This window comes from Eublepharis macularius, chromosome 1 (genome assembly GCF_028583425.1).
Source record: "Eublepharis macularius isolate TG4126 chromosome 1, MPM_Emac_v1.0, whole genome shotgun sequence".
NCBI classification, from domain to species: Eukaryota; Metazoa; Chordata; class Lepidosauria; order Squamata; family Eublepharidae; genus Eublepharis; species Eublepharis macularius.
The window spans coordinates 206337555-206350255 of record NC_072790.1 but is presented as its reverse complement, the minus strand read 5'-3'; the positions used below and the strand labels follow the sequence as shown (position 1 = coordinate 206350255).

The following is a 12701-nucleotide window of genomic DNA, read 5'->3' as shown; positions in this document are numbered from 1 at the left end:
GACATGATAGGAGTTAAAGCAGAGTTGCTGAAATGGCTGCATTTATCTGTAATATTCTTAGACATACACTGTCAACACAACTTGTTTAAACAAATCCCATCCTAAATTCCTTGAAGATATTGTGGCACTTGAAAGTGTGCAGTGTTGCACAATTTCTGAAACGGGTTGTTCTTTTTGAAAATGCACTGTATCATGTATTCTTAGAAATGACTGTGTTCACTGACAACATCATTCTTACAATTGTTTCAGGTATTAGAAAGAACCCCAAAAAATCCTATGTACCAAGAACGGTTATGATTGGAGGAAAGGTAAGAGATTTACTGCTGTTGCCCAACAGATAGGAAGCATTTCCCAAATTTTTAATAGCCGAGGCACACTCTTTGTTCCCTGATTAAATTAAAGGAACACTCTTGCACCTGCAAATGTTTCCTTTGAGATGTACAGAGGAGGCCACCCAGTATTATTTCTGAATGTGTCACTGATCTGGGCATATCTCATAAGGGTGTCATCTCGGTGTGCTTTCCTCTTGATGCAGGAACCAATACCAAAATACTAAATTATCAGAGAGACTGCAGCTACCCTCTTCCATAGGGCTCACAGGAGCTTTCAGTTATTTATTGCATGGCATAGTAGTGTACCCTGGCACACAATTTGGGGATAACTAAATTAAGATTATAAATCTCTGGTATTATTAAATATCTTTCTTCTGGACAGAGGCTCTATTGATAAGTAAACCAGAGAACTCTCATTGTGGAGTTGCTTGCCTTCTTATGAACGTCTTTCCACCAATACTTTTTAAATGGACATATATCTTTTGCATCCAGGCTGCTCCTGGCTACCACATGGCAAAAATGATTATTAAGCTGATCACTTCCATCGGGGATGTTATCAATAATGATCCTTACATAGGAGACAGACTGAAAGTCATCTTCTTGGAGAACTACAGAGTCTCTCTTGCTGAGAAAGGTAAGATGGCCCTAACCCTAATTTCAGTGTCTTCTATGCAAGATACAAAGCAGGTATTACAGAAGATACCTGCTTTCTTTCTTGTTGGGAGACCCCAGAAAGCCCCTCAGAGCGCATATGGGCACACAAAGGGCAGTGGAAGTCTCTGGTCTTGCTGTGGTACCCCTATGTCCAAGAATCATACGTTGAGCAGAAACACACTGACCCAAATGGTCTGATCACATGGCATACAGAAAAAAGGGTCTTCCTGAATGGTAATTGCTACAATGAATACAAAACACTATATACCAAAATAAATTGTCTTTCATTCAAAGAAAAGTGCAGCGTGCAAATATTAATATAACCGTCAATATCATTAATGACAATGTTAACAATACTCAAATTTCATACTTACAGCACTCTAATTGTAATATTTCTGTGTCAATACAATTTCACATCATCCAAGTCACTCCAAAATACTGTCTTGTCAATAACATACAGTCCGGTTATTGTTATGTGTGTTATTGACGGACAGTACTTTGGAGTGACTTGGATGATGTGAAATTGTATTGACACAGAAATATTACAATTAGAGTGTGCTGTAAATATGAAATTTGAGTATTGTTAACATTGTCATTAACGATATTGATGGTTATATTAATATTTGCACGCTGCACTTTTCATTGAATGAAAGACAATTTATTTTGGCATATAGTGTTTTGTATTCATTGTAGCAATTACCATTCAGGAAGACCCTTTTTTCTGTATTACATTGCAGTCTTTCCTTTAGCCTCTCTACTACTTGCTGATCACATGCCAGTCAACTGCCCGCCGCAGGCCTCTACATACTGACCAGTTTGCTTCAGTACCAGCTCAGAAGCAGCAGCCCTCCAGCAGGCTTCATCTAGATCTTGTTTTGTGTGCATATGTTTGGAAGATTTAGTATTGCTTTCTTCTCTGTCTCATCACTGGTCCATGTACCAAAGATGGATCAAGGCATTCTGGTACCTGAGGTGAGAAAATCCAACTGTCCCCTACCAGGACACACACAGTAATTTACACAAGGCACACAGTCCAGCAGGAAGTTCTCTTGTGTAGACCACTTTAAAATACACATGGATGATTTTCCACAGCTCTTGGCGGAGCTTGCCCTCAGCAGGCAACATTTTAGCAGGCTGTGCGCCCTATAGTTGAAATCTGTCTGCTAGTCTGTTGCCCTAATTGTTCCCAAAATACAGTGCCTGAGGCGACCTCCACCTCTTGCCTCATACTGGGACTCTTGCCTCGTACTGGGACTCCACATATAGCCCAGTTTTGGCTGTGCCTCATCTGTAGCAGAGGCAAAGGTATTTCTCCGCCTTGCTAGTGGAGATGTCAGGAATTGGCAGACAGGACCATCTGTACCCTGAGTTGGCAAGTCATGTTACCAGCAAAGCACTGTTGGTGAGGGGGTTTAGTCCCACAAGGCCTGCTGGAGAGTCTAGCTGTGCTGCACTTGCCTGTTCTTCCATGTAACAGCTATAGGAGGTAAGAGACACAGGAAAATAGGCTAATCCTATTCTGTGAGTATGTGAGAAAGTCATGAAAGAAAGGGTCATGTGGAAGAGCTCTTTCCTGGCCCCTCATCTCCTGGCCGAAAGCAGGAGAGAGTGCAAGGAGCAGCGCGTCCTTCCCTTGCCCCTTTTCTGACTAGAGAATACTGAGTAGAGTAGAGTAGAGTACAGATGGGCACGAACCACAAAAAAACTGAACCATGAGGTTTGTGGTTTTTCATGAACCAGGAACCACGAACTGGGGCAAGTTTACAAACTGGTTTGTGGGGGCCCCTTTCCATCTGCTTAGCAGCGGCAGGGAAAAGAGACAGTTTAAAGGGCCCTTTCCTGCTTTGTAAGTGGCAGAGCCCTTTAAACTGCCCAGACCCCAGCCCCAGCCCCACACTTACCTTGCCCTGTGTGCCCGTGGCATCTTCCCCCTCCTCCCACAAGAGGTGGGAAGGCTGTTTTTGGCCTCCTCCGCCACCCTGCAGCCATTTGAGGGGCGGGAAGGCCGTTTTTGGCCTCCGCCGCCGCCCTGCGAGCCTGCGCAGCAGCAGAGGAGGAGGCCAGAAACGGCCTCCCTGCCCCTGAAATGGCCGCCACAGTGGCGGAAGAAGCCAAAAATGGTCTTCCCTCGCGGGAGGAGGGGGAGGACACCGCGGGCCCGCAGGGCAAGGTAAGTGTGGCAGTGGGAGTGGGGGCCACCAGTCACTAAACCCTGTTCTAACACTAGGCAAGTGCTTGCCCATATGCCATTTTAGCTCATTGTGCCCCAGGGAAATCTTGTGGCTCCTTCTAAATTTTCAGTGTTCTAACCTCATAACAACTCTGTGAAGGAGGTCTGTTCAGAATAATGGGAACTAAGCAGGGTTTGCTTGTGGTTAGCCTGAAAGTCCATTGCAAAGCTTGTACCTGAATTTAAGGTTCTTGGATCCAACACATTCATCTTTCTCTTTGGCTCTTTCCCAGTGATTCCAGCTGCAGACCTGTCTGAACAGATCTCCACAGCTGGGACTGAAGCTTCAGGAACAGGAAATATGAAATTCATGCTGAATGGCGCCCTCACCATTGGGACCATGGATGGTGCCAATGTGGAGATGGCAGAGGAAGCTGGGGAAAACAATCTCTTCATTTTTGGCATGCGGGTGGACGATGTGGAGGCAATGGATAAGAAAGGGTTTGTATGAACAGCAGTAAGAGGAAGGCTCAGTAGAAAGGGGAACAGATTATTATCTTTGTGGATTAATAGTTGTGTCTAGTTGATAAGTATGTGTTGGGATTTGCATCCCACAGTTTATCCAAGCTGCTAAGGTTGGTATGTTACTCTCCATCCCTCCATTTTATACTCGCAACAACCTTGTGAGGTAGCTTAGGCTGAGTGATAGAACTCAGCTCTCTCCAACCTTGGGGCAGACACGACACTGGCTCTGCATTAGTGGTTCTAGTCATGTTCCTGTTTCAGTGGCTTGAAAAGTGTACAAATAAAATGAAGGGGATGCTGTGGGATGGGGTAGTGACAGTAAACCTTATTTACACCTTGTGATTCTGTATTTACACATATTCTCTCTGGGAATCTTTTCTCAGGCTCTGGACAGAGAAAACATATACTGTTGAAAGAAAAATGGGAAAGGTTTTTGAAATAGTATTGTTCATATTGTATTTTAGCACTCCTATTATATTAGACAATGTACATATATCAACTTTCATTTTTTTGCTGTTTTTCCACTGAAATTCTAAATCTGAGTAATCTTTTTAAAAGCAGAGCACATGCAACAGTTTGTGTTTCTTTAAAAGATGCAGGGGGATTGAAAAGGGGTCCCTTTTTCTTCTCCTTCAGGTACAGTGCTAAGGAATACTATGACAGGATCCCAGAGCTCAAACAAGTTATTGATCAAATTAATAATGGCTTCTTCTCACCAAATGATCCAGGCTGCTTCCGAGATGTTGTCAGCATGCTGATGTACCATGACAGGTGAGAGCTCACAATCCAGCAGCACCTTTGAGATCCTTTGCTTTAATGAGAGCTACTTCTGTTTAAGGGGAAATATTCCAAGCTATTCGCCCCTCAGTCTAGAAACAGAACATGGACTAGGAAGAGCACTAGAAATGGATTTCTCACCTAGGCTGCACAGAGAAAAAAATCCTATGAAATAAAAGGCTCAGAAGAACAAACCAAACCTAGAGCAGCTCTTGGTGTGATCTTTGCCTGGGTCATCTCAGGATGCACAAGCTACTCTGCAGCAGTCCTGGTGAACTGTTGGTAGCTTGACAGCTGTCTGTGGGAGACTCCTGCTGTATGTGCACTAATGGTGGGCCATGGCATACTTCCATGGAGGGCAGGCCAATAGTGGACCTTTGGGTATTTTGCTGCCGGTCAGCACTGCATTTGCCTTCTGCAATGTGCAAAATGGACATAACAGAAGATCCGCTCTTTAGGACTTTTTCACACTTGTTGTGACAGGCCTGTCTGCCTTAAGTACACCCATTTTGATGTGGTTATCATAAAGAATGAATGAGAGTGACATGCATCCATGAACACTAAAAAAAATTAAAAGTATATACTAGATCTTTGAGATTTTTAGCTCTAAATCCAAATATGTGGTTATAATTATTCCAAATACGTGGTTATAATTATTCAGCAGTGATGAAAATGCTTTTGTACGTGTTCAGGGCATTTTTAAAAAACCACCATGGCTGAGGCCTGCGTTGAAAACAAATTGTGTTTAAGCTACGGTGATCTTTATTATCTAGAAACAAAAATTTGTCCACACATGTGAAAAGGCCATGAAAGGAGCTCTCTGAAAAATGTTTCCCTTCAAAACATAAAGTTCTCTTGTACTGGATTAGACCATTGGTTCATTTAGTCCAGTCTTGTCTATTCTGATTGGCAATATCTTTTCTAAGGCCTAATACAGAAACTTGCTACATCGAAAACTATTAACTGTGGATGCCAGAAATTGAATCTTGGCTCTCCTTGGCTCTGCTAAAGAGTCATGGCCCCTGCCAAATGTTTGCAGTACAGTCACTTCTGAGGTCATTCCCCTTTGGTTGTATGAAAGCAGTTGATGAACCTTTATTAGACTGCAAGAGAAGGGTGGGTTAGCCAGCTCTCTGTAAATAGGCCCAGTTGCAAATGACTGTCGCTTTGATACATTTTTGTTTATTAAAATGCTTTTAGTTAACCAGCCAGTATGAAAGACTACCATATACCACATTAAAATGTATGTTTCAAATATATTAAACTCGCTGTAAAAACAGCAAAAACGAACCACTCCAGCAGTGTTACTCAGTTAGTAAAGGCCTGCCTGAATGGGAACCAAGTTCCTAAAATCAAGCCTGTCAGAGAATTCCACAGAAAGGCCCAGCCATTTACCACCAAAAACCTTATTTCTGAAGACTGTGGTACCCAGAACAGAGCTTCACTCCTTGGTCTTATAGTCAAGGAGAAGAACATCCAGGGTAGATAAGAGACACTGAACCTTGTATTGATCAAAGTACACCTTCTGCTTGTTATTTACCCACAATCCTTTGTGCCTGTGAGTGCCTCAAGCTCAGAAGAGCCTTCAACCCACTTTCTTTGTCCTTCACCTTTGTTTCAGGTTTAAGGTGTTTGCCGATTATGAAGCCTACATCAAATGTCAAGGACAAGTGGACCAGTTGTTCATGGTAAGAGTTAATTTTGTCACTGTGTGACTTACTCACTGGCTGATAAGAAAAAAAAGCAAGATTCTACTAAGCTTTTGGTTCCGTAGCATGAGGCTATTGGGGAAATCCCTGTTTGGATATTAAAAGGCAGGTCTGTCCATAAAGGAGAAGGGCTCTTGTGGTCCTATCTGTATCCATGACTCCTTTCTTTAAATTGTTATTGGTGTCAAAAGTGGAGTGGATGCCCTGTTTTCTTTGCCTTAGGCTCTTGACAGGGAGCAAGGCCTACCAGGAGTTTGTACAAGGAAACACTAGCTAGCAAATGAACCCTCAAAGCTGATAAAGCCAAACATTGTAAATTTAAGTAAATGTGGCTTCACATAGTCCAGTTCAATGACCCTGAATAATCAAAGTAAATTTTAACAGTGAAATATTTTGGGTGAACCTAGAGGAAATGGTTGGGTCTATAGCTTGATCTTTCCATTGCAAACACGGGCATCATTATGAGGGGCAGGGAATGTATATTGCACAGATTCCAGGGTGGGGAGTGCAGGGATGCCACAGCCACAGCGGAGATGGAGCAGCACATCTCTGTGCACAAATTGCCACCTTCTGCCCCCAACTCCTTGTTCCCAACTCTTAGTTGGTAAAGACCAGGCTGCTGACTGTTCAGGGATCTGTGGAGGTCTTGTTCCCACTGCAGCGTTGTCCTCAACATTCACTTTTCCCCATAATTATAAAAAGCAGCCATTCATTTTTACAAGGGAAAGGGTGCGCTTAGGGACACCATTAGGGTTGGGGGCTAAACATCCTGGAGTCCTTGGTGTCTGTGTCCCAGATGGCAGCCCATTTATTTTTCCCCCCTATAGAGTTCACTGGGAGCCATCTGTATAGCTGTAGACTGGGCTGCATTTCTTAACATATACTGGAGTGTGGTGGTATTATGAGAAGTGTTTGTTATGTGTATTTTGGTAACCCTGCTGCTGAAGTCCCAAAATACCAGATTTTCCAAGTGCATATTTTCTTCCTAGAACCCCAGAGAGTGGACTAAAAAAGTAATCAAGAACATTGCTTGCTCTGGCAAGTTTTCCAGCGACAGGACAATCACGGAATATGCCAGAGAAATCTGGGGTGTGGAGCCTTCTGCTGTGAAGATTCCCCCACCCAACATCCCCAGGGAGTAATCCACTACAGAGGTGCATGCGAACGCCCTGGTAGGCTTGCCGCTGAGGCACTCCTGCCTCCCAACAAGTTTTCCACAGATGAATTCAACGTGCATTTTACCACCCGTCAATAATCTCATATTTATAAAAGGCATGGCGGTTACTTGAAATGGAGATGACTGGTGCTCTCGGCTGAGGATGATAGGAGAAGAAATGGGTGGTGGTGGGAAGAATTGACCAAAGTCCAGCTGTCAAGGGGGGTGGGAAACAAGATCTAAAACGATGAACTTAAGAAAGGGAATCAAATGGTGCCATTCTCTCTGTTAATGCTCATATTTAACCAATGCAGTTTATTTGCATGTATTGTATGTCAAGATGGTACCTGAATTCTGACTCTTACGTTTATAGCAAGTCCTCCTGCTTAGTAACTAAGGAGAAGCCTAGGTTTATTTGGAAAGTCTGCTTGTGAGCAAATATTTGGGAGTGGATCGAATGAATGATTTCCTCTTAATAAATAATGCTGCCCTCTAGAGGGCGCCTAAAAAAAGGTCTCACTGAAGCCCTTCTATAACCACAAGAAGAGCATTTTCCCAATTACTTGCCATAAAGAGATTTTTGACCTGTCGTAAACTCTTGATGGCCGGAAACAGTTCTCATTAATCACTTCCATTTCAATGAGCAATTTGCATGTGCTATAATTAATTATTTAGCAGGAACTGTTGACATAAATTTATAACTATATGGAAAGAGCTGGTCATGAGACACTTGAACAGCATTAATAGTGCTGAAAGTGGAACTGCCTATTGCGGCATCATAATGGAAGGCAGCACACAGAATGCACTGTGAAAGCACAGGCTTTTGTGGTTTCCCTTGCTGCCATCTTTCTAGGGCCAGGCCAACACAACTTGTGACTTGTTAAGCCAAACATAACCCACCACCCCTGTGTTATGCGATCTGCCACATCCTTGACCATCCCCAAGGCAAGTAGCAAAGACAGGGTATTTATTGAGTAAGCTACCATGTTTAGTAGAGGGGCTGCATTTGACTTGTCAAGTTACAACTGGTACAGTCTTTCCACAGCCATTGTATTAAGGGGCATTTATTATAGTCTCACTTCTACTGTAGCCAGAAGCCCAGCTTCTGGCAGTCACACTTCCATGCATTAATAGATGTTGCATTCCTACTTACTAAATAAAATAGTACCCAATATTCACAACCCTTAAGTTTGAATTTCCAGTAAAATATTCACGGGTCTTTATTTTTATCTGTATTTACTCTGCAACATGAGCTACTAACTAAGTGGATGAGTGACGTTAGTCTATGAAAGCTTGGGGGAAAGTTACCAGGTAACTTTTTTTCCCCACTAGACTAGCAGTGTAATTTGCACTTTAATGCAAAATATCATGATCTGAAATGTAAGTCACATGAATGTACTATCAAGTTCCAGAATCAATGAGTTCATTAAAACTGCTAAATTGTCTGTTTCAATTGTTAGGAATGGTGTCTAGCTAGTATTGTGAGGGTATGTTGAAAAACTTAATGTGAAGTATTAATCTCCTTATTTTTTCTATTTCTCCTTAGACAGATGCCCCCAGGTGACAAATCTGTATATAGAGTAATGGGTGGCAATCATGTACATTCTGAACAGATGGTTGGCACACTCAATATTAACATCAATCATCTGTTCAACAGAAAAATCTTGCCCACGTAGGTGATCTGCATTATCAAAGCTGACCATGTTAATTCTGTTGTGAATCCCACTTAAGAAGGTAGTTCACAAAGGAGATCCTTATGAATAGCTGTGTGTGCTGAATAGCCTATTAAATCAAGCAATTAAAATATGTTAATAAATAGAAGATTCTTATCAAGAACAATAGTCAACCAGTTTTTTCCAGCCTTCTGACATAGTCTTCACCGGTCCCTTAGTACCATCTAGAATGTTCCAGAATGCATCAAAACAAGATGGAGCTAGCTGCACAGATGTGATGATGAATATGTACTCTCCAGCTTAAGAACCCAGTTATTGTCAGACAGAATACTAGTTGAGCTCACCCTTACAAGTTGTTAGTCGACGGTTTTTAAGTAGGCAACATGCCTATGCAAACTGATGAAAGTGATTTATGTCACCTGAAGGCAAAGCCTTACTACTGGCAACGAGGCAGGTGGCTTTTTATGTTACATCAGTGTCTTTGGGCAATAGTTCTTATGTTCAGGAATGACTTTACCAAGCTCTGCATTTCTGGTCTCTGCCCAAAGCGCATCAGCATGCTTCAGGTATAGAAAATCGTATCGTAGAAAATTGGACTAAGTGGTCTATTTGATCCATTCCAACTCCTGTCTTTCCATAAAAATACCTAGAAGCAGTTAGGAAGTAAAGGCTGGTTCACACATGCACACACACTGCTTGATTTCTCTACACTTGTTTACTGTAGTTCACTGGCAGAAAGTGCAAACTGACTCCATTGATTTTCATGAAAGCCCTCTCTGTGTTGTAACATGCATCATGGGTGATTTGCACATGTTGAACAAGCATTTGATGTTGCAATCATCTAGTGAAGAACAGGTATGTGAAAACATTCCCAACAGGGGTTTAAGACAAGGGCTAGCCTTTCAATGGGTAGGCATTATTGAAACCATTGCTGTTTTACAGAGCATTCCAATATTGTTCTTCAAAAATAATTTTCTACAACTACAGAGATTACTGCACTTTATTCCAAGAAAAGCTTTTCCTCTGTTCTAATGAGGTGCATTCCATCAATCACCCTGATCTCATAACTTGCCTACAAGAGCTCCCAGTATGCCCCCCAACTAGCTTGCTCTCTGGAAGGGCTGTTCGTTTCTCTTCAGTGGAGCAGTTCTGCTTACATGCTTTGCCTCTACTGAACTGGCCATCAACTGAAATGAATAGGGTTGGAGCCCATGTACCTATAGGACCAGCATGCAAATATGCACACAAGGTTCAGAGAGCAGAGCCGTGGGGACAGAGCCGTATGACACATGGTTTTGATTCATTTGATCAACAACAAAATAAGAGTTTGCCAGGACACAGTTTTATGTATTAGAATTAAAGCTGTTCAGTTAATTATTTAATGCTTTCTGATTGATATTATTAGTTTGTATTTTTATATGTCTTGTCTTGCTACCCATGTAAAATTCCAGAACAAGATTTAATGTCCTTTTTTGTCAAGAGAATGAATTACAAAAGAAAAGTGCATTTGTTTGTGTTTTAAACTAGGAATTACATCACTTCTTTATCACACTAAAGCCACATCACCATCTTTAAGCATAAGCAGTTGCATGCATGCCAACAGTCTCATGATCTCTGTGAGGGTTTTTTTTTTGTACTGTCTCTTGGCTGATGTATCTCTTGAGATTCTATCATCTGCATTTTAGCATTGTGAGCAACTCTTAATTACTAAAAATGGTATCTCTTCCAACAAGGAATAGCCTACAATAGGCTTAAACAAGAGATTGGTGATTGCTGAATTTCTGATGTACCAAAATGCTCAGTTGCTTGCAAAATGTATTTTGTCACTGTTATAGCACATCCAAAGCTATTCTGTGGGCCTATACATTTGTGTGTTTACAATATTCCTGTTGTTCTTGTGTGCATTCAACTTTATTAAAGCAAGTTGCACACACTTCCATTTGCATCTCAGTTTGTCTGTGCCTTGTGTGTGGAATTGACAAATTCACTGTTCTATAATAGAGCCATACAAGTTAACAAGTTAGAGCAGTAGTTCTTCAACATTCTTTGTTTAGCCTTTGCTGCATTTTAGTCCACATTTCTTCATCAACAGAAGAGTGTGTACTTGAGGCTCTCAGGCCATCTCCCTACTAGGCAGAAGGTATGTGCACAAAAGAAAATTTGGTGTATTTTGTATTCAAGTATTGAGAAGTCTATAAATATTGGTAATCCTATATCTGGGCTGTCTTTGTATTCTGGATCTGGGTTTCCCCCCAGCATTCTGAAATTAGCCAGGTCCCTAATTCTCTATTAGGGAATCTTTCCAGAGAGGCTGGAGGGGCAGTTTTTGAAGCAAATGACACCAACATTGCAGTGGAGGGAGGGCTGCCTGTCCACTAAGCCCCCCCCCCAAGTTTCAAGAAGATTGGATCAAAGGGTCCAATTCTACAGATCCCACCTCACCAGTTTCCAAGAGCAGGGGAAAGGAAGAATCCAATACTTTCTCCAGGGCAAAGATGACCATGAAACACACAAAAGCAATCACTGACCAAAAAGAACCATCAAAGCCCAAGAGACCCAGTACCATAACAGAGAATCCCAAGAACCAACCTAGCAGCAGAAGGCATGCACTCAAAAAAGACAAACTTACACTGAAGCTGCAGCCAGTTGCAGGAGCTTGTGCTTTTTCCACTTCATGGGTTTCCCGGCCCAAAAAAGGATAGGGGAGGGGGATGAAGCAATTCTCACAGGCAAATGGCATTGCTCATTGGGGAAGCTCAACTGTCTATCCAATCATGAGAGTTCTCTCAAGAGCACGAGAACATCATTGTAACTGGACAGAGAGTTGCGCTCCCCCAACTGAGCAATGCCATTTGCTTGGGAAACATCAAAAAACAAACAGCTGTGATCTTTGAAATGGTAGAGCTGATTAATCCCAAATATTTCCAGGATTAAATAGGACTGCCAATATTAGCATATCCGAGAATCTTGGTGGTTATTCCCAAATATACCCCAAAAATACTAAATACCAAAAAAGAGTTTTTTCAGGTAGCAGATATACCAAATCACATATCCCTATTGACCCAACCCATTCTTGCTTAGCTTCTCCAAGAGCATTCAAATCATAGGCTGGACTCCTTGATTGTCAGAGAGAGAACTGTAAATTGGAGAGAATGAAGGGGGTGGTATTCCAGGTTTCACGCTCAACCCAAGATTACATACTACATTTTTATTTTATTCTATCGAGCTCTAAGCAATGTACGTGGCTCTCCTCCTTTTGTTCCAACAGCTAAAAAAAGAACAGCCCAAGAGCAGCCCTTACACCCCTTTTATATTGCAGGTAGGCAGTTCCACGTTTGAATGGTCCCCAGGTGGGAAAAAATGCTTTCTACATACAGAAAATACATTTCCAGGTTAAGACTACTACTTCCTACTCCCCCTCACTATCTAGCCTACGGTTATTAATGTACAGAAGCAAACAAGAGCAGTAATTAATGCACACAAACACCAATAATGCTGGATTAATGGGATTTATTGTTAGTTTACAAAGAGAGAAGGCAATGTTCCAAAAGCCTGCTTTGTGGGCCAGACAAAAATGATTCTTGTAATACCTTCAAAGATGATAGATGAACACAAAAATTCCAGATTTAGCACTCTCTCATAATGTAGGTGAATCCTTCCTCCTCCTAGAAAAAGCAATTCACCAATATTTGTATGAAAGGATTC

At 41.9% G+C, this 12701-nt stretch overlaps 1 protein-coding gene across 2 annotated transcripts in view; it reads left to right on the top strand.

Moving 5' to 3' along the window:
* The window catches only part of PYGB (glycogen phosphorylase B), a 50912-nt gene extending 39977 nt beyond the window's left edge, over positions 1 to 10935 (top strand). Inside the window, exons 15-21 of one of the 2 annotated variants that reach the window (XM_054985405.1) lie at positions 250 to 308; positions 825 to 966; positions 3450 to 3657; positions 4318 to 4452; positions 6080 to 6146; positions 7157 to 7339; positions 8870 to 10935. In XM_054985405.1, the coding sequence (XP_054841380.1) occupies positions 250 to 308; positions 825 to 966; positions 3450 to 3657; positions 4318 to 4452; positions 6080 to 6146; positions 7157 to 7309 (764 nt within the window). In that variant the 3' untranslated portion in view covers positions 7310 to 7339; positions 8870 to 10935. Of the gene's footprint in view, positions 1 to 249; positions 309 to 824; positions 967 to 3449; positions 3658 to 4317; positions 4453 to 6079; positions 6147 to 7156 lie in introns of both variants that reach the window. The other variant, XM_054985397.1, reaches the window with a different exon arrangement.
* The last annotated feature ends 1766 nt before the right edge of the window (positions 10936 to 12701 follow it).